We start from the raw sequence: 21,849 nt of genomic DNA on the forward strand, positions 1-21,849 counted from the left end.
AAACACAACTTCAGTCAATATGGCCTTCAGAGATATTACACAAGCAAATAGCTTTGTGAGGATTTTATTTCCTGTGAAGGTCGGTTACATAGCAATCCAATTTATCCCCTGAGTATAAATGTTGTGAATTTCTCTTGCAAACCTGAAACCACGGCTACAGACAATCTGGTAACTTACAGTTAAAGATGTGACAATTCTGATAAGATTTTTTTAATTTTAATGAAATTGGAATGAAGCTTCAGATTAAAAAAAAAATAAACAAACAGTTGCTTTGGCAATTCAGAAACATTTTATTGGGCAATGAGTGTTTTTTGGTTTTAGAATGTCATGATTTTAAAATTCTGTTTTTTTTATTTCAAACAAGGACAGCGTTCACATCAACCCCCTCTTCTGCAGCCCAATCCAAGCAAAACTGTGCTCCTCCAAAGCATAAAATATGAGCACAGAGCACAAATAAAAAATATATATATTAATAAATACACTTAAATCAGTCTTTCTTCTTTATTTACAGAAATACCTCCTTAGTCTTTAGTTTTTGCAATATGTTATATGGATTGTAATAAGCATATCTGATTCAGGGGTGTATTCTGGTGAAAACAAAATATTTTTGTGACTCATAAGATGTTTTTTTTTTGTGACGAAGATTTAAATGTAAATTAAACATTTGTAGGCCACTGAACTGTCCTTCATCTGGATGATGCATCAAAAAATATCAACCAGAACCACAAAGTTTTATCTTTCAGGCATCACTCTTATTTTTGAAACACAATCAGGGAGAAAATAGAAAGAATGTATTCTCAAGTCCATTGGTATGTTCCAGTAAAATGATCAAATCTTATAGACTATTTAAGCATTAATGAAACCACGTGTTGCAAAGAGTGTAAACAAAAGTGAAGCATCAACGTGATATCACACAGTGTGGGAAAACTTCAAAGGTATTTCTATGTTTTCAGAGACACTGCAGTCCAAAATGGTACACCTGTTCCCTTGTTTGTGAATGTGAAAAGTACTATATACTATAACTAATATATAATATACGAAAAATAATTATAAGGTGAGAAAACTGAAATGACTGCTCAAGATCTATGTCTATAAGAGCTTCAAAGATGGCCTACCAATAACTCATAGGGGAGGTAAAACATGGAACCTTGTGAATAATTAAACTGCTGAATCAAGGTTGGAGCACGAGAACAAAAGCTTCAGACATCTGTTCACTTTGACAGTTTGCTGATTACTCGAATGAGAGCGCCGTTCTCATCCTTCAGCCTCTGGTTGTCTGACTTGAGTTCGGTTAGGACCTGCAGACAGGAAAAGGAAAGACGCAAAATTAGAAAATGCCCTGTTTACCTTGTGCATATTTGGAAGCTAATATTAGTAGCTACTGATACATTTGTGATATAAAGCATCAACTATTGCAATGGTCAATTCGCCATTGTTTCAAATGCAATACGAAACGCTCTAGCAGCATTAACACGTTTTAACAAGCCAAAGGTTTCACCAAAATTTGAGAATAGGTAATGACAGCATGCTTAGAAGTTGATCATGCAGTGAGAATTGTGACAACAGTATGCAGAGAGATGGGGGATGAAATACTCATTAACAAAAATGAGAAAAGGTCAAGTTTTTAAATCTCAGTCTGATGAGAGACTTTCACTAAAAACATCTACTCTTCAAAATATATTCCCCTTGCAGGACACAAATAACCATCCTTAGATAATGCAACACGACACATGTCTGAAAACAACAATGGGTTGGGGGAGGCCAGCTATCACCCCAGAGAATCACAATAAATTTATACAAATGCATGTTAAGTCATTTCCAATTAAGACATTAATGCAAACCCCCCAAAACAAAGACATTCTACATGTATATATAGATGTACAGTATATATGTATACATGTACACATGTATTTATAAATATATATATAATGAGCTGATCTGGCCGTTTTTCTGAGTTGGACTTGCTGGTGTGATTTGCATCAGTGTCAGGTCCTGTAACTGAAAAGCAACTGACCATTAGTTCACACAGACTGGAGGACAGAAATTTTCTTTTAGATTTATTTGGTGGGGAGAAGAATTTATTGTTCCAAAAGAAATCTATCTGATACCATCGCTATGCATCTGTTAATACTTTTGTCTTAATATTCACAATACAGAATACTTGCCCCAGAACCTTTGGGGAAATATTCTACTTTTAGATACGTTCAGCACACTGATTTTTGGCAAATGCGAGGTGAACCTTAAAGTTATTTTTGGGTAAACCCAGTGGTTTGGGCCTGGAACTCTCCAATGGATGTACTTTTTTTGCTCTGTCTCTTTGTTATTGTCGACTCATGAACACTGACCTCAAATGAGGTAAGTGAGGCCTACGGTGCTTTTAGATGTTGTTCAGGGTTTTTTAGGGCCTTGCTGAATGAGTCACTAGTTCTGTCTTGGAACAACAAATCCCTCCTGTGACAGTTCAACACTGCTCCATGTTTCTCTACTTCTTTTGGTTTTCACTGTGGTTTACTGGAGTGTCAAAGACATGTTATTTGGCAGCTTCTAGTTAAATCATTTATTGATTATACAGGTCTGGCATCAACTTCCTGCATGTGCACAGTGAAACAAAACTCACCTTTCCTAAATATGTGACTATTAACGGGGGTTTTTTTATGATCAACCAAGGGGGCAATTATATTTTCATATAAGGTTAGGTTAATTTGAATAGCTTTGTCTCATAATAGATTGCATTTTAAAGACAGGTTTGACAAAAAAGTCAAAGTGGGCTAAAAGAATGCTGAGTGTTAAATGTTTTCCAAACTGTCAAACCTCTGTCAAATTTAGATTGATCAATGTGATTAGTAAACTTGTGTGCAGTTGATACAGCAAAATGTCAACTGCACATAGTCAAAGAAACTATCTGGTAGAAAAGTAAGGGTGTAAATATAACATCCAGTTAAATTTCTATGTTGTTCCCTGTATATATATATATATATATATATATATATATATATATATATATATATATATATATATATATATATACAGGCAATATATATATTCATACCTGAGGAATATAAAATTATCAGCAAGGTATGTAACCATGGATAAAACCTTTTGTGAACTTTCTTGTTGAGCATCTAATCTCTGGGCACAAAAATGCTACAGCTTGAACCTAGTTCTTATATGTTAAGTCTATCTTTTCTTAAGGGTGCTCATGGGTTGTTCCTTCTTTTCAAGCAGACGTGCCCTGAGGAGAAGATTACAGCTTCAAATAAGTGTATCAGTGTTTAATGGCTATCATTATCAATCCAGCAACCCACTGATGACTTAATGATAATGAGTGAGTGTGTGACATGAAGCTTTCTTTTAGATTACAGTCTTTTAACCTAAGTTGTAATTTACAAAAACAAATTATGTCCACTACAGTAATGTGCAAAATGAAGAAAAGCCAAATACAATTCAGTGCTTGTACTGATTGGACTCCCAATCATATATATCCTGCAAACATCAACAAATGCTCTTCAAGCTTGTATTTGTATACAACTGGTTCATATCCAGACCAGTCATATTGCTCCCTGTACACAAGCAACAGGGAGCAAAATTTGTTTTAGTCATTTTAAATTAGTATGAAAGTAAATACACTCATGTTAATCATTAATGTGGCAGAAAGTTGCCCTTTTAATACTATAAAGAAGACTGAGTGAAAAAGAAAGCATGCAAAACAGCAATCATCCAAAGGGGAAGGGACCTGCCTGAGGGGAGGACAGCAGAACAGGAGGGGTGGAAGCTGTGAGAGCTCCAGAAGGAAAGAGAAGTATAAAAGTGAAACGGTGCAGGAAGGGGGCAGCAGGGAGGAAATTAGGCCAGACGATCCCAAGGATCAGAGGTCCTCTGTCTCCGGCATGGAGGCCGTTTCAGAGAGGCGGGTGAGGACGCGCAGCATGGCTCTGTTCTCAGCCAGGAGACACTCGTTGACTCTCCGCAAAGCCTGGACCTGGGCCAGGGCAGGGAAAGCCTGCATACATGGGAAGAGAGATATAGAGAAGAGCAGGCAGAGAAAGCAGGCGAGAAGCAAAAAGCAGAAAGAAACATGGGCAGTGACAGAGTCCATGTCCACTCAGACAAGCATGCGTACACAGAGGAAATGAGGTCAGCTCAACTGCAGAACTTACTTAAAAAAACTGACAAGAACAAATATTTACACACGAGGGATCATTTGAAAAAAAGTATAGAAAATCTAAAACATGCAAGAGAAATTATGCACTGTTTAAAACTGACCTTAAATCATTGCTCAGTGAAATTCAGAAAACACACTCTAGGCCTTTGTACAAGAGTTCAGTGAATATAACTAATCAGCAGTGTAATGAATCATCTCCCTCTTTATTGTTGGCCTGGCTTCTTGAGGTTAACCTCAATGTGGTTTGAAATAAATGTCTACGGTTTGACACTACGCCCGTGGGCAAACCACGCAAGTGAGACAGATGGAGTCAATGGAAATCTACAACACTCACTCTGACAAATTGATATTGATTTCATCATGTGATCCCCAGACAAGTTACAAAAAAAGAAATCCTAGGCCACCCAGAAACACATTCGTTGTGAATATAAAAGTAATTTTTTATATGTTTACATTAAAGCCCCAACTACTTCAAATAACACGAAACAGACTCATAAACCTAATTCAAAACAGTCTGGTTTTAGAGCTTAACAACTCAAGCATATAATGTTCTCCTGGCATTACAACAAACCATTTCAGCTTTTGGCCAGCTTTCCAAGTCCTTGGCAAAACAGGAGGAAAAAGTCAGAGTGAGGTGAGGATATATAATGACCAGCATCCCTTGTTCATTCTGTTAAAATTCAGACCTTTGATACTGAGTAAACAAGAACAAGACTCTCAGGTTCCGAAGATTCTTCTGATTGTGTCATAAATGATTTAGGTTTTCTGCAAGAGGTTCAAGACACAGCAAAGTTTTTGTTTTGTAAAGTAGGAATAATTCAAGTTGAATCTCTGTCACTTTTAGAGCTTAGAATGACCAATAGTGTAACCCTATTCTAAAAATAAGAACAAAAAATAAAGAAGATCGAAATGTGTTGGTCAGTATTGGCAAGGAGCACAGCAACCTCAGGAATTTGGACACTGACTGGCAACTAATGCTAATGAATGTTGTTTTGTTTATGTTTTAAGCTGCACACACATAATATCAGTAAGAATATTAAAGCCATTAAAGCTGGTAGTCAATTTGCCTAAAACTCTGCAAATTTACTTTTATTTCTGTTTATTTCAATAATTATGGCTTACAGCTAGTAAAAACCAAAAACACAATTTTTCAGATTAGTGATAAAAATGTAGCATAAAACCAAATACAAATCTTCTTTACTACAAAAATGTGCTTTTATGACCTTCACAGTCATGGGAAAGACTTTTGATTACAGTCATCCAAGCGGGCTGTCCAGGAGGTTAAGAAACAAATCATTATTGCGAAAGAATCTGGCTGTCCATGGAGTATTTTATCTAAGCATAGTGATACAAAGTTAAACTGTGGTCGTAATGGTACCTGAGCAACAGCTTTGGGTTATAGCTGTTACATTTCTTAATTTAAATCTCTTTTGAACAAGACACCTCAGTTGTAAACCTCTTTTCAGATGGAAATAAATTCTGCATTTCATTTGGAAATCATGGTCCCAGGGTGTGAGGGAAGAAAGGAAATGAATCCAAGCTGCTTCAGGCTCAGTGTATAGTATCCACAGCCAATTATCATTCAGGGAGCTATGTTATGCATTGTTGCAGGTCTACTGGGTTCTATCAAGTCAAAACGAAGGGACTACTTCTATCCACACTGCCAAGAGCACCAACACCTGGTTAAATAACCATTATAAAACTGTAGTTGACTGGCCAGCAAACTCGCCTGACTTTAACATCATAGAGAAGCTAAAAAGCGCCAAGAGAACGATGTGAGACACCAGTGCCAAAAATGCAGATGCGTTGGAATTCACTGTTAAAGCAACCCAGGCTTCTTTAACACTTCTGCACAAACTGCCATAATCATCAAAATGTACAGAAATACATGCTTAAAGTGATATTCTGATTTGTTAAGTTGCACCTCTATGAACAAGTTGGAGATGCTACTTTTTAGGCGAACAGTTCCCCCTTGTGTTGGAACTTGCTCGGAGCTTGGATGGTGTGAATTAATAGCTGTGACAGAGGTGCAAACTAGAGTGGCTGACTGAGGTGCTTCAGAGCAAATGTTGTGACTCTCAAACAGTGAAGTTCTTATACAGTAAGACAACTCGTCCAAGTGTGTGTGCATGCCCCAATGCTTGGCAAAAGCAGAATGTGTGAGGTGACGGGTGGGTTTTGATCACTCATCAACATCAGGGCGAGCACTCACCATACCCCCTCCCTGAGAAAGCCCCTTCTCAGGGCTGGTACCCACAGCGGAAGCGCAGTGGGGGTGTCTGCTGAGGGGAACCAGGATGACACTTGGGTAAAACATCAGGTGCTTCCATCTCAGACTGCTCTTTGTTACATTTCTACCATTCTTTGCTCAAATTGGATTTTTCTCATATCTAAGCCATGCCTTTAAATATTTCCAGCTTAATAGAAAAGTGATTCAAAGTTAAATAGCATATGTATTTGATTGTAAGTGCAAATTCAAATCCTTTGTCTGTGTACACTCATGCTTGAAAGTTGCCTGCTGCTGTTGCCTGTGTTTCTGTGTCAGGCAGAATACACTCTGGAATGTCTCACAAAAGAAGGTCTTTTGCTGTTGGACGGATTTTGGTATTCGGATGGAACTAGGTCACAATGTTCACCCCAACAGTGGGAGAATTGGAGCAGGGGAGCAGCAACACAAGGCAGAAAGTAGCCCAACATAACAGTGTGGCTAATGAGCCTGGAGCATTAACCTTCTCCTCCCCTTGACTTCGAACCCACCTGGCAGACCACAGAATCTACAGAGGGCTATATGTGCACTACGCTCTGGGGAAACTATTTACCAGCAGTCTTTTGCAGCAGTGGAAGCAGCTTTGCTTGAGCTGTGTACTGTCAAGGACTGTTAGTTAAGGCTTTTGGAGAAAACATCAATAAGACAAATGAAGCCCAGCATGAGTCTGAGACAGAATGATTGCCATATAATCCCAGGGTGGGTGCACAACATTTACTGATGCAAGGACTAACCTTTATTTCCTCCTCCATGTCTGTGACTCTTTTGTCCAGTGCTTGTTTTTCCTGGATGTCATAAATAAATTAAATACAGAGATGTTGAAGGAGCGGAAGCCATAAAAAATATCATTTAGTGATATATACTGTCATGAATTTAAATAGCATAAATTACTTACCCTTTTCTCAGTTTCAAGAACGGTGGATCGCTCTGACATTCTGTCCTGCCTCTGTAAGATAGAAAAGTGGATGTTACAAGTGAAGGATCCCTAAAGAATTTTGGTTTAATCAATCAGAGTGGTAAGACAGTTCCATCCATCGGTATTGTCTATACCAGCGTGTCCTTGCAGAGCTGCAGGATGCCTATTTCTAGAAGTCATTGAATGAGAAGCATGACAGACCCTGGACATGTTGCCAGTTCACCACAGGACAGATAACCATGAAGAGAGTGACCAGTTAGTCTAACAGTCATGACTATGACATTATTGGGAAATATGTAATGGGACCATTTTTTTCTTTCCATTTCCATTTTCCATTTAAATTGTGTTTCCATTTAAACATTGAAAGATTGGTACTTGAGCAACTTTCTCCAGTTGGGAGCGAATCTTCACCAGCTCTTGTTTACTGTCCTGAAGTCTGGACTTGAGCCTTTCATTTTCTTGCAAAGCTTCTGTGTACATCTAAAACAAAAAGAAACATATTACATGTTATTAAACTTTGAATCCCTTTTGTAGTAAAAACACAAATTCAGCTGAACAGCCAAAAAAGAGGGAATAAACATAACACAACACAAATCAGAAAAAAATAATCTCAAGCAGAAAAAAATGCTGCAGTTTTCAAACAATGAAGTTTACAAGTATATTTACGTCCCGTCCCAACTTCCTCTGTATGCATACTGGCAACTTAAACTGGGGTTCTTGTCCACCCTTGTTCATTACAGTTACAGAGTTTTTTTTAAACTATTTAAAAATTGTTCTGACCTTGTTTAAGTGGACATTGTAATATGTCAATTTCTATGAGCACTTTCTATGAAGAGCAACATAGGTCTGACTTGCTGGCACTGGCATGTTTGCTTTGTCTTTCACATTTTGAAAGTGTGATTAAGAAATTAAATCAATGAAACAAGAAGTACTGGATTTCTACTCAATAACTCCCCAACACTCAGTTTTAACAAAGTTGAGCATAAAAAAGGACGGAAGGAAGTAAGGAAATGAACATTAGTCATTGAGTGAAATCCAGATGAAATTGCTCAGAGTGAATATCTGCCATTTAATTAGCGAGGCAAAAATGACATTACTTGTCATTCAAAGTTTATTGGTGCAGCATGACAAAATACAAAAAGCATCTGTGATATACTGTCCCTTAAAAGTACTGTCAGTTTGAGGTCCAGGCCAATTTGTGACCCCATTAAACATATATGTCATATTCTGTGTACCTTACATGTTCAAAATATTGTAGAAAATTCACAATATTTATGTGCTTGTTCTTAATATTCCTTTCAGGTCCAATTATGAAGGCATTGATATAAGGTGTGAGCGGTCAGGCTGTGATAGAAGCACCAGCTTTGAGTGAGTTGAAGGGAAGAAGTGTGTTTGTAACCGAGGCGTGGGTTACATACTACCTTCTTATAGTCTTTGGCAGTGGAGTCTTGCTCCTGTTTATTCAGAGCCGCCAGCCTCGTCTCTCTCCTCGTGTAAGAACTGGTCCGGCCCATAGGTTTGTCTGTGGCACTTTCTCCAGTGGAATCATATCTGAAGTCAACAAAGCTCCATCTCAGTACACAATGGAGCTGTGTGTTATTAAAATAACAAAAATAAAAGTTTTTTTTTTTCCTTACCTCGACAGTCTTTCATGCTGGAAAAAAAAAAAGACATGTCAGTTTGATCAGTCAGAATCGTATCATGAGAACAACACAGTGTAAACATTTCTGAAGTGGTTCCAGATTTGTTTGTTTGATAGAGCTAAACAAAGGCTCAGCAGAGAAATATTTTCCATGCGAGAGAAAAGGAGGATAACAAGGAGGTTTGAGAGTCGAATTTTAACTCCGTCCTCAGAAGCCCATGGTACCAGGAGGAAATGTGCAGAAGGGACATGTAATTCCAAAACTTCTTTAAAATGTTTCACATGTCATGCCGCCTGAGCCTGGTTGAGCTTTCTAAATTAGGTAACTGCTGCCTCCACAGTGACAGTGGCACACAGATGACATCATGACATCAGGAGTGAAGAATGACAGGCCGCCGACTGACCCCAAACAACAGGCCAGATATCAAACTGGCCTGGAAGGTTTGTGCTGTCAGGAGTCCTGTCATGGCTGCCAAGTTCACTGTTGTGACCACATTTTGTATTTGTTTGAGCATGGGGGGAATCTGTGTAACGTGGCAGATATGTACAGCACCTGGCAAAAACTCATGACTCTTTAACTTTGAATTCAATGTTTTCTTATAGAATTTTATGTCAATAATCTACGTGTAGCAGCACAGAGTTGGGATTTTTATTTTTTCCTCACTCTTTCAAAATAGCTCGAGCTCAGTTAGACAGGAAGGATAATTTGTGAACAGCAAAGTGATGTCCTGCCACAGGTTGTGAATTAGATTTAGGTTTGAACTTTGACTTGAACATTCCAACACACAACTTTGCTTCTACTTGGATGCAGTCTGACCATCTTTACGGTCCTTACTGAACAAAACCATCCCCACAGCATGACGCTGCCAATGCAGGCGAAGTTCATTGGTTCTGTTGGTTTCCTCCGTGCACATTTCGGATATTGACTATAAATTTCAATTTTGACCAGAGCACAGTTTTACACATTTTTTTATTGTCTCATAATGCATGTGAAAGGCAGCTTTAATGACTTTGCTTTAATTCTGGTTTTGTTTTGCCCATTTCCATTAAAGCCATTTTTGCTGAATGCAAAACTATTAGAGGTGTTGTTGTGCTGGATTTTATTTAGGGATATTAGAGTAGATGGGGTTGGGTAAATATCTATATTTTCTATGCCATAAATGTTAGAGTTTAATTTTGTTATGTGTCATTTTCCTTTCACTTCCCAGGTTTGTGTTCCTGTATCACCTAAAATCCAGTGATATACAGTTATTTGAATACAGCTGGCTTTAATTTGAACTCTGTGTGTTAGACATCACAATACTAGCAAAAAAAAAAACTATTACAAAATTATTTGACTAATAGTTGTGTTTAGATATGTCTTTTAACAGCTATTCTACACGTCGGTCAGAGATGTTTAACTCATGTTTCAGATGGTTACTTTGCTAAAGAAATATGACTCCAGTTTATGTCAAAGTTCCTGTTATCCCAGTTTTCACATTTGCTGAAGCATGAAGATCCTTCACAAAGAGTCACAGGAGCTGTTCTGCAGCAAGTGTTTACATAACTAAGCCTAGCAGCTGCTGCCTGTCCTTATGTGGTCATGTGCCTTTGCACAGTTATCCAGGAAAAGGCAGACTTAAAAGGCCACAGATGAAAAAGAGCCAAGGAAGAAACTGACAACAAAATTCTACTTTCCTTTTCTCTCTCATCTGTTTAAGAACAGGAAGACTGCTTGATTGGACTTGGCATTCATGCATTAATCAACAGGGGTGACTGGATCCCTCGTAGTGAGAATAAATCATCACAAAATCTTCATGTAGGGTTATGAACCAAACTTTGTTCCTGAGGGCATACTACTATATTTCACATAAAATGATCTGTAAATTGGTTAAATCACTTATCAATTTCCCCAAACTTATTGCCTAAACTAACTTCTAGGAATGACTGATTCCTTAAAATTGAAAAGTGAATATGACTCACCAATACTTTACAAGGGTTTTCAACTTGGAGTTAACAATTGTGTTCTCTCAGTGGAATGCATTAAGCTGAATTATTCAACAAAGAAAATAAATGAATAAGAACAGTGATTTCCCTCTTCTTTTATAACATGTAGGAATAAAATACGATTCAAAATTTTATTGCAAAATGCTAAAAATGTCTTTAAGTATGGTGGTAGTTTGAAACTTTACCTTTTACTAGGTTGCTATTTATTATAAAACAATCGCAAACCAATTGGGGATTATTTAGAGACAGGTTCAGTCAAGAAAGTTCAGAATTAAAGAACAACTTAGACCACACTCAAAACTAGATTTACATTTCATCTTTTCAAATTATTTCAAGACAGATTTTTTTATTTATCTGATGTCTATCTATTTATTTATTTATTTTTTACAGTTTTGTGCAATTTAAAAGAAAAACCTTCATAGTTACACAGGTGATACTCCTTGTCACACTAGTGCTCATTTGCATTGTAGTTTATTTGCATAGAAAAATAAGCACATCTACAAATAATACTCTAGCATCATCTTTCTATGCGTCTTATACTATAGCATACTGTAGCATATGCCCTCACTTTATCCCTAGCAAGGTCTGTCAAGAATTATGTCTAAAAAGTCATTTTAAATTGAGCAGTTTTTTTTATATAGCAATAAACATCTTATCTTCCATTCATATTTAGTGGATTTCTTAAAATTAAGGATAAGCTCAAACCCATTTTTATACATGCTTCAAGTATTTGATTAAGATATTATTGTTGCTGTTTGTGGATGTCTGCCAAATGGTCAGCAGCAGGCAGCAGTGACACACTTGTTTGTGTTCATGTTGATCCCTAGCTATAATGCATCAAATTTTACAGAACCTATCAAAAATCTTAGCAATGTACAGCAAGCGCTCTAATCATCAATTTTTCACTTTCCCTCTGCGTTTTCGCTTCCAGCAAAAAAATTCTGCCATTTTAGACAAGGCTGACATCATGGAAAACTAGTGTCTGTGTTTTACCAGGGACAAAGCAGAGAAGGAATGACACTTCCATAAAAGAGAGCAGAATCCTCTAGGGAATCACAGCATGTACTTTTGGCAACCGTGCAACAACAAGAACGTCTGCAGCGTTGCATGATGTTCCTGTATACATTTCTAGATAGACAGGATCACATTGTGTCCCTTTTTCCTCCTTCCTATTTTCTTGAAATGTCTGTGTCACACAGACTCCAGCTGACATAAACACAACAGTCAAACTACGCTCAGGAGAATAGGCCACTAAAAACAAACAAACAAACAAAAAAAGCAACAGGAAATTACAGAAGGAATGCTTCAGTCCTACAGCCTTTTCCAGAAAACAGGATCAGACCGCTTCAGCATAACACATTCGCCTCTCCTTCACAGGTTTAGTATGTAAGCTGTGAAAAGTAACTGATTATGACATGCCATGTTAAGGGCTGAATCACACCAATGTAATACTAATCCAGTTCATTTTTAGTGACAGGTGAAATGTAAAGTGCACTACTGGCTTAGCATGTTAGTACTTAGAGTATGAGAAAGAAATAATGGATAAAACTGCTGATAATGCACTGAAGTTAAATTGTTAAGTTAAATATATTTGTAGTAGATTGTTGGCGATATCTTGATATTTTCAAGAGCAAAATTTATTCAGATGAAAATAAAAAAAAAAAACAGAAAAAAACCCAGATTTAATCCAATATGTTTTAAATAAAGTACTTCTTAGGAAGAGAAGCTTACTCTGTAGTTTTTCTCTGTATAGGTTGGAGAAGACGGCGGTGAATCTGTCACTGACTTCCTGGTGCGGGTCAGGTCTTTGGTGCGAGGGTAATAGGATGACATCTTCCGCTTCTACCCTTAACAGACAGGTACACTTCGACTTTAAGACTTGCTGAAGGCCGGTCAGTAGATAACAGATACGCAGATTCCCTCAGGCAACAGAGCAACAGGAGTCCATGACACCGCTCCAGGAAAATCCTTTGCAACAGGTGTTGGAATGTGGCTACACGTGGGGTTCCAGTCCAGTTTAAAGCTCCGATACGAGCCTGAATCACAGCTACGTTTGGAGAAATTTTTAGATTTTTTTTTTTTTTTTTTTTTTTTTTTTTTACTGGTGATTTGTCAAACAAGTAATAACTCCAGATAAGAAAAAAAGGAAAATAACTATTTAGTCAGGACATCAAGCACAAAAATGTTTTCTTATCTTCTTGTTGAAGACTTTTAAAAAATTCGCAAAAAAAAAAAAAGAAGCTTAAAGTAAACAACTGTGCACTGCTGCCTCTTCCTGGGTTTCCCAAAGTTATACCCATCTCCCTCCTTCTCGTGCTTTTTTCTTTCTCTTCTCTCTCTCTGTTTGGCCACCCCCTCGTCTAACCCCAGCCCCCTGCTTCTCTCTGCTCTTTTCAACTTTGGCAGCTCTCTGTGGCAGTCGGCCAGAGAGGTTCTGGCTGCTGCGGACAAACTCAGCAGTGGGGGCTAAAAATTGTCCACTGATGTGAATGGGGATAAGAGGGTAGGTGGAGCACAAGCCCAGACGCAGGAGGGGGCTGCAGCAGCTTGTGTTCCTCTAGAAAGGGCTACCACTACCTGAGAAGCCATCAGCAGCCTGGAGGTGCTGAATAGATGCCTGCTCTGCACACATGGATGGAGAGTGGTTGTTGGTAGTCCATGTGCTCCATGATGTTAACACAAAGCACTCATGACATGTCTCCTCCTCATAAAATATGCCTAATCTGAGGCCGAAAACTGTAAAGAAAAACCCCAGTGCTGACTTTATTTTCACAGTCCAGTCTTAAATTCAACTTGAACATAAACATAAACACTTTTCCATCTAGGGAACGATAACTTCAGTATATACATACATAATAAGTAATTATGGGACCATTTCTAACCTGAGGTTTTCTCAAGGATTTTTGAAAAAGCAGGATATCAAACAAATTACTTATCTTTCATTAAAAAATCCGTATTCTTAGTGCTTCTCTCTTAGTTTTTTAATCTGATATACTGGAAAAAGTGGACAAAACTATTTGATACCTTTCTAGATTAGATGCAAAATTTTGCAGACCAGGACTACTCTGTGTCATTTGGCAATTAAAACTCTAATCAATCACATTTGTGGTTCCTCAAGGCTTCAGTCTCTGCCCAGTTTAATTCATGCTCTCATTTAGCTCTGGGGACATGTGAATGTCACTATCTTCACCTCTGTTCCTATATTTTCCTGTAAAACGTTTTTGTTCTCCTATGACTGGTGCTGTACAAATAGTTTCTGTCCATGTTTTGCAGTCTTTTCAGGAGTTGTGAGGGGCAACATGTTGCGTTCTCATTATTTAACAGGCCTTCAGTCAGGAACTTATTTATAGCCTAGCTCAGCATAAAGACTAAAAGCATCATAGTAAAAACTACGGTTTCCAATCCAACTTTTTCTGGCAGAAACATTAAACTTGTACTACACTAAAACTTGAACTAATTCAGTTTCATCTGTTTCAAACAAACAAGTAGCCACTACTATTTGGTTTTAGTTTACACTGGGAGATCTCTTAATAGCTGTGTATTTTGATTAGCTTCTCTTTAAAATTGTAATTCAGGTGCTAGAACAAGTCATCTGTTGCAAACAGCAGTGCATTTACCTTGCAATCAGTTGATATCAAGATTCCTTCTGAGAATCACTAATGCTATTAATACCTCTGCAACCACTAGATAACATGAGAACCATGGTATTAGGTAGTCTCTATTCACAATTTCTTTGGATTCTCAAGTGGAAGCACATTTTTCTAGGCCAAAGAAGAACAATTAGTCATCCTTACAGGCATGATTCATTAACTCCGGCAGTCCAGGTTAGTTGGAAAGAGTGCTCCTCTACACATTAATTAGCAAAAAGTGTTTGTAAAGAATAAAAAAGAGGCAGGCAGCAATTTTTGTGCCAAACTCTTTGCAAGAAAGCCAACTGAATGCTTCATGAAATAAAGTCTGCGATGTTTTCTCACTCTTCCCCCATTTTTGTTGAATCCATATCACTCCTCCTTTTATGGAGAGGTTCACTGCACCTTGCTCTTCCTAAAGTCTCTCATCTTTTCTCAGGGGAATTAGACAAGAATTCTGACATGAAAGAAACCATGTGAACGAAAACACAAGCTAAGAACAAGAAAACAGAAAGAAGAGGAGAGAATTGAGAGACAATAGATTCATGCAAGTTTGTAATTTAACAAAGAACATGCAATGTGACTTTCAGCTTCGGGATGTTGCACTAGCAGTGAGTTCCTCTAGAAGGTGAATTAAAAATGAGTTATTTCACCTTTATGTATCTTTAAAATGAATGTTAAGGGATATTACTAATTTAACTTTTCATTGATCCAAAATAATAGTGTCATTTTACATGTGATTTAAAATTCCAAGTTTGAGTTTTAGAAAATAAGATAACAAAAAGTAGCAATATCTTCTCAGTCTTTTTTTACTGCGCAATAATAACCTGAAAAATAAAGAAGTGATACAAAACATCAAGAAAATAGTCAGGGGAAAACAGTGGCTCAATAGTCAGATGAATAGAAACAACCCACATAGGGTTGTTTCTATTCATACCTACTTAATATTTTTCAACAACACATGTTGGTGAGAGATAAAAAAGCACATCAAGCTAATTTAAAAATGATAAACTTTGTCTTTAGTCATTTAAATTTTTAGCTGCTCTTATTTTATAAGAACATAAATGCGACAAAAAGTTGTTTGTTTTATCAGAGGCCCCTTTAAAATGTTTGGGTACCTACAGTACGTGCAGTAAACTATTTAATATTTTATAAAATATAATATTTAATATTTCATAAAAGATTATATAAAATATAGACCATTCCATAAAATATAGAATATTTAGTCAATGACATTAATCAAAAATATGCTGCATTATTTAAATTGACTGTGAGGCATTGAACTTTACTGGAACCTGTGCTAGAATCTTGTATTGAAATTATATTGAATTGTCTCTTGTCTGAAACACAGCTTTAGCTTATTACCTTCACATTATACAACTTTTGAAACTTAGTGATGACCAAAAATAAACTGAGCACTGGAGCAAATGTCATAGTGAAGGTTGTGCCACTACCAGCAAGATCTAATTTCTGTCCTGCCTCCAGTTGTAAATGCTACAGCACTGCAATAAGCAGCGGTAGGCATATTATTGCTGGCTCTGGGGGTCAAAATCGAGCAGCAGAAATCTCCTAACTGCCCTGCTCTGTACTTGACTTTTTCAGACTCGTTAAATCAGTGGAAAATCTGTTCATATCATCAAAGAGTCATGTAGAGGTTGGCTCCGGTAATAGGCGGCCTGTCATGGATCCTCACCGCTCTGGATGATTATCACAGACAGATATAGTTCACTTGGTAATGCTCTCATGTTACCAGTAGATCTCTGTTTCAGATTCCAGAAGCTGGGACAGCTGAAGTTCGGAGCTGGACTCAGCTCAAGCAAAATACACTTGACAGTCATGACGCATTGCTTACAAGAAACCCATGATCAGTTTCTTTGTTAAGGAAAATACCAATAAGTGTGTGCTGCTGAAAAGCACCACCCACGTCACAAGTTCGAATCCCGGCCTAATGACCTTTGCCGTGTGTCTTCCCCCTCTCTCATTTTCCACTTTCTTGCCTATCTCCTCTCCAATAGAGGCCGATTTATTGGAAAGAACTAAAATAAAATGCCAATATGTAAAATATCAAAACACATAGCTCTATATCTTTTACTTAAATGAACTGAACATTGCTGAGGACGTAAGAGAGTGAATTCAGTGAAGGTTGTTTCAAGTAACGTAGGCAGGTGGAGAGAAAACGGTATCAGTCAAAAAGTGAAAGAAATAAAGTAAATCGTTCTGAATTCAAAGCTAAGACCAAGCAGAGAGTATCCCAGTTTTGCCCAATAAGGTATGGAATGTTGAGATACCTCAGCCATGTGATGTGAAGAAGCAAAGTGACTTAGAGGGAGTGGGAGGCTGGTTCTCCTGCTTTGTCTGCCAACAAGATAATAACCAGCTTTTCTAGTTAGATAAATCTTACAACACATGTTACCAAAAATTACAAAAATGTTGCATCACAGATCTAAGAAAATTGTAGCTTTGAAGGAGGATGAAACAGAATGTTAGAAGAATGATGGTAATACAATTAGATCTTTTTCAGAATAGATTTTGTGTGTCTGTGAAAAAAGAGAAACATATCCTCTAGAGATTATTAGAAATATTATATGTTGCAATATTTTGATCATTTGTGCAATGACAGCATGTAGACACAACAAATATATTTAATGGCTGCTAAAAATTCTGGAAAAATTATCAAGAAAAACAAATGTACTTGGCTCCATCTAGTGGTAAAATAACACTCAACTCATCTTTCTCCTGGTTGCAGGATGGAGTAAAAGTGAAATCTGATGAAGGATTTTCACACACCTCTGTGGCCTTGGCATCACAGCACAGGTATCTTTGCTGGAGCTCCGTAGAAAATGTGAGCTGTGCTGCGTCTTCAACTGGATTCTGGTTTTCATCTCTCCACGTTGTTTCACCAACTGCACATAAAAATGTATTCACAGCATTTCATTCAACAAAATTTTGGGCTGCTGGAGTTCTTTGGCCCATTTTATGAAATAAATCTAAATAAATTTTGCACAAACAGAATTAGTTAATGACTCGAGAATACCCTAGACCAAAAATGACATCAGGATGTATCTTGTAAATTTTGTTGTTTGTCTTGCATGCTGTGGACGTGTAGTAACATTAACATGTAGGGTATGCCTATTAAGGCAATTGAAATTTTGCTGTTTCAAGTATCTATGATACATGGAAGTCACAATTTAACAAGAATGTGAGCTTAAGGTAAAAATGCATCCATCCTAATTCAACATTGCGTCACCGTGGTAACAAGACTAGGAAGAAAACCCAGATATTCTGCTCTCCTAGGAGGCATACTTGAAGAATCTTCAAAATAAATCCACCTGGGAAGCATCCTTATCTGATGCCCCACTCAACACAGGAAACCGTTTTTTGGTGAGGAGAAGTAGTTAATGTCTTTGCCCCCGATGATGAAGTACATTGTCTTATCGCTGAGATTCATCATTCGGGATCCCAAGAACAGTTGGCCAAACGATGAAACTCATTTCGCTGTTTTGTATCCAAGATCTAGTGCTTTCATTCGTGATCCATATCTCATGGCCATAGGTGAGGGTCAGAATGTAGACAGTCCAGTAAATCAAAAGGTTACCCTTTTGGCTGACCTCATTCTTCATCACCACGACAAAAGTTAGGTCCCTACCCATATACTGCTGCATTATACAGATCATAGTGACCACAAGGTTTCACATGTAAATTGCAGGGACAGTTTAGAAGCATACTAGGATCTCGTGTCCTTGTATATCAAAGGCAGCTCCACTGTAGAAAATTCTCAAATTCCCTTTCCTTCTCACAGCTAATCAAATTAGCCCCATCATTATCAAAGCACAACACAGAACATTCATAACAATAACATTCACAAAAATAGACAAGATTAAACTCCTAGAAAATGCATCTTAACAAGAAAGCATGAGGAGCATTCTATGAACAGACAGTTAACTCAGTTAAACTTGTTTCAGAAAATATGAAAAATAAAAGTATTGTACACAAACAGGCTCATAATCTGATGCAAATTAGATTAACTGCAAAATTTATTGAGCCACAAAAATAGACCATGATTCCATAATTCTAAAACATGGACAATGCAGCTTGCTGATGAAACACCAGCAGCTGAAGTTGAGGAATTTATTTAGAGCACAGACACACCACAAACTAAGACAATTCTCTTTTTATTGAGGCATCTGTGGAACAACATGGAAGAGAAATCGCCTGGTAATTGGTAGCTGGTAAGTTCATTCTCAGTTTCCCCTAACTGCATGTCAAAATGTCCTTAGGGAATACACTAAACTTCACATTCTCTACCAATCAGCAAAATAGTGTGTCTTTGTATGTTTGAGCAGTGGATAAAAAGCACCGCAAGTGTCCAGTAGGACTAGAAGAGCACTATATAAATGCATTTTATCTCCCATCACTGAAATACATTGATTTAGTTTTTGAATGTAAGAAAGTAATATAAAATAATTGAGACAGAAGGACTGTCTCAATTATTTTAGTCACCTGGAGAGCAATCCTACTAAAGCAAACCAAAGCCAGACATCCAAGGTAAAGTTATGGTTAGCTAATTTATTTACATGTTTCCATCATGTAAATCACTTTGAATTGCATTGTTGTTGAACTGTGCTATACAGATAAGCTTGCCATGCCTTGTCCTAGATTTGAACCACTGAAAAAGGAGAATGTGAGAATGTGACATCAGAGAGGTGGAATTCCTCCATAAATCCATTATAGATAAAAATATTAAACCTAAAGTTGAAAGGAACATGAACATTAAGTAGAGGAATTCCTTTAGTTGAATTAAATCACAATGTCAAAAATCCAAATTTGAATATCTAAAAGACTGAATAAAATACAATCTAAAATTAGTTATAAATATATATCAAATGTTTGCAGTAAATATTTATGTGACTGCTGTGATTTGATTTAAATTATCTCTCCATCCTTTCTCCATGGTATCAAATGCTGTGAAGGATTTAAGACCTACATGACAGAACAGGTTACCACTTTATGACAAGATATTAATGAGGTTTAAAGAAATCATTACAAATTTTGATTCACCCTTTTCAATTGGTCCCTAATATTGGTAATATGAACATATCATTTCATTTTCCATAAATATTTGTGACCCCATGTGTCACGAAAAAACAGCAAAGCTAAAAAAAAAATAATAACATCAATTGTACCTCTGAAGAAGCTATTGCTTTGAGGGAAACCATGGTATCCAGATGCAGACAGATTCGACAGGTTTGGAGATTCTGGAACAGTCTCTAACCTGTTCTCAATGTTCCCCTCCTAAATAAGTAAGAAAGTAATATAAAATATATTAAGAAACTCCAAATATCATAAAATGTACAAATAAACTACTGCAGCAAATAGCTCAGTAGTTGTGATTTCTGGTTACCTTGTCTATTTGGGTCCACTTCAGAGTAAACTCAGATGTTTCTTTGGACTCAGTCAGGCTAATCTGATCTCCTGTGTCATCTGCAAAGCCTCTTCTCAGACACAGCCTGTTTCCTTGAGTGCTTTCTTCCTCTTTCTCTCTGTCTTGATGAGACAGGCTGTAGCTCATCTGAGCCTCTTTCAGGTCTGTGAGAGTCACACCCTGCGGGATATCCACACAGCTTCGTGTCTGTCAGCAGTCAAACACAATCTATTAAAGCCAGAGCTTGTGAAGCACTCAGTTTATACCTGTGTTGACCTGCGAGTTTGCCGGGCATGGCGGGACTTTGCTTTCCTCTGAGATTCTGCTTCTTCATCCTTCACAGGAGCCAGATACGACCTGACAAAAATAAGTAGACAGATGTAGATAGAAAAGAAAGTACAACTGTAGAAGAGACAATAGATTTAGGATGCGTTTCTGAAAGTAACCCCAACATATGTAATTAAAAAACAAGATAACTATAACTCCAGTTGAAATATGCCAGCAAAGGCTTTTCAATGTGAAATTGTTACGTTTCTCATCCATGTCACAAGTTATAATCATCCAGTCAAAATCCAAATGTAACTCTAACCGCAAATTTTTGATAAGACTTGAAAACTGCTGTTCAAAAATGTTCTCCACCCAATCTGGCTAAGCTGGAAATATTTGGCAAACAAGACTGAGCAACATTTTCAGTCTCTTGATGTGCAAATCTGTAAGAAACATATCCCATAATAAGACAGTACTAATACTAGCAAAACTTCTACAAGTGGGATGAATACAAAGTCTTGGTCTATCATTGAGGTTTAAGATGGAAAAAAATTGAAAAAGATCAAGGAGAAAGTGTATTTTTTTTGGCACAATAACTATTGAAATGCATCCTCCTGCTGAAAAAGTAACTCCTATTTATTTCTTCATTTAGAAATATGTCTACTGTTATCTTTGTAAATTCTACATAAACTGGGAGCTCAGCATTGACAGCAGCTCTTCAGAGATAAGCACATTATGTGCCACTGACTTCACAGACACTAGAAAAGAGCTGAAAAAGCACAAGCTGCGGTTGTGTTTTACCCACCGAGCATTTAGCCACTCCTCTGCTTCACTTTTACAGTTATTGATCATTCAGCTCCAGAGTCACTACGAATCCAGACAGAGATTTCACAAAGCTGTTCAGCAGCAGATAGTGTTGTAAAGGGAAAAAACGCTTTCGATATGGATAGACTAACTGTACACAGGTTCCCTGGCTGACATCAACATAGTACCAAAAACTGCTTCCCTTAAGCTTCATATTTAGAACTAATTAAGAATGTGCAGCCTTAAGCCAACAATTCCTATTTACAAAGAAAGCCCATCAGTACCAGTAAAAAGTGTAATTACTACATTAAGATAATGAACTTGATGACAAAGAGCTTTAGGCCTTTTGAAAGTCTGAAAGTGACATTGTTTACACAATAACCCAGGAATAAAACAGAATGACTCAGACTTTTTGAAACGTACCTGGAAACAAAAGCTTGCATGGTTCCTGTAGAAGGTCAGAGACTAAGGCATGGAGATAGTGCAGCAGTGATGAGAGGGAGAGGCTGGAGAAAATGACTATCCGCAGCAGGCTACACAATGAGGAGAGAGAAAGGGAGAGAGGCTTCCTGTCTGGATGATGCATACACAATCAATTTATGCTTTCTGTCTAAGAGCAGCTGATACAAGCAAGTGTACTTCAAAATGCAAGCAGTAGGGCAGATTTGTACAGAGAGCCTGCAGGGAATTAGCTAAGGAAAACTAAAAGTAAAAACTAAAAGAATATAAAATATTCTTTGATGCTCACTTGACTT

The 21,849-nt window shown here is 37.4% G+C and overlaps 2 protein-coding genes across 7 annotated transcripts; both read right to left on the bottom strand.

Moving 5' to 3' along the window:
- Positions 1 to 250: 250 nt before the first annotated feature.
- Positions 251 to 13,292, bottom strand: LOC122823152 (protein phosphatase 1 regulatory subunit 12B-like). 6 transcript variants are annotated; one of them, XM_044102841.1, is made up of 8 exons: positions 12,704 to 13,286; positions 8,982 to 8,998; positions 8,766 to 8,895; positions 7,720 to 7,824; positions 7,324 to 7,374; positions 7,163 to 7,213; positions 6,375 to 6,441; positions 251 to 1,298 (listed from the first exon to the last, which is right to left on the bottom strand). In XM_044102841.1, the coding sequence occupies exons 1-7, from the start codon at positions 12,803 to 12,805 to the stop codon at positions 6,403 to 6,405; spliced, it is 495 nt and encodes a 164-aa protein (XP_043958776.1). In that variant the 5' UTR covers positions 12,806 to 13,286; the 3' UTR covers positions 251 to 1,298; positions 6,375 to 6,402. The 6 variants fall into 6 exon arrangements, with proteins under 6 accessions (XP_043958776.1, XP_043958606.1, XP_043958522.1 ...); XM_044102671.1 differs by having other exon boundaries at positions 6,375 to 6,444; positions 12,704 to 13,285; XM_044102926.1 differs by lacking the exon at positions 251 to 1,298 and adding an exon at positions 3,868 to 4,000 and having other exon boundaries at positions 12,704 to 13,287.
- Positions 13,293 to 16,237: 2,945 nt separating this feature from the next.
- Positions 16,238 to 21,574, bottom strand: LOC122844655 (protein phosphatase 1 regulatory subunit 12B-like). Its single transcript, XM_044140381.1, has 6 exons — positions 21,518 to 21,574; positions 20,290 to 20,380; positions 20,003 to 20,203; positions 19,785 to 19,893; positions 17,294 to 17,504; positions 16,238 to 16,298 (listed from the first exon to the last, which is right to left on the bottom strand). Exons 1-6 carry the CDS (start codon positions 21,535 to 21,537, stop codon positions 16,238 to 16,240), a joined length of 693 nt encoding a protein of 230 aa, XP_043996316.1. The 5' UTR covers positions 21,538 to 21,574.
- Positions 21,575 to 21,849: the final 275 nt, after the last annotated feature.

Source organism: Gambusia affinis, linkage group LG01 (genome assembly GCF_019740435.1).
Source record: "Gambusia affinis linkage group LG01, SWU_Gaff_1.0, whole genome shotgun sequence".
Taxonomy (NCBI): Eukaryota; Metazoa; Chordata; class Actinopteri; order Cyprinodontiformes; family Poeciliidae; genus Gambusia; species Gambusia affinis.

Coding starts and splice junctions, on each gene's coding strand:
- LOC122823152 (XM_044102509.1), bottom strand. CDS start 12,805: ATGTCATCCTATTACCCTCGCACCAAAGACCTGACCCGCACCAGGAAG. Junction 7,375..7,719: donor AACTGGAGAAAGTTGCTCAA/GTACCAATCTTT, acceptor TCTATCTTACAG/AGGCAGGACAGAATGTCAGA. Junction 7,214..7,323: donor TTCTTGAAACTGAGAAAAGG/GTAAGTAATTTA, acceptor TATGACATCCAG/GAAAAACAAGCACTGGACAA.
- LOC122844655 (XM_044140381.1), bottom strand. CDS start 21,537: ATGCAAGCTTTTGTTTCCAG. Junction 20,381..21,517: donor ATGCAAGCTTTTGTTTCCAG/GTACGTTTCAAA, acceptor TATTTTTGTCAG/GTCGTATCTGGCTCCTGTGA. Junction 17,505..19,784: donor AAGCAATAGCTTCTTCAGAG/GTACAATTGATG, acceptor TTTTATGTGCAG/TTGGTGAAACAACGTGGAGA.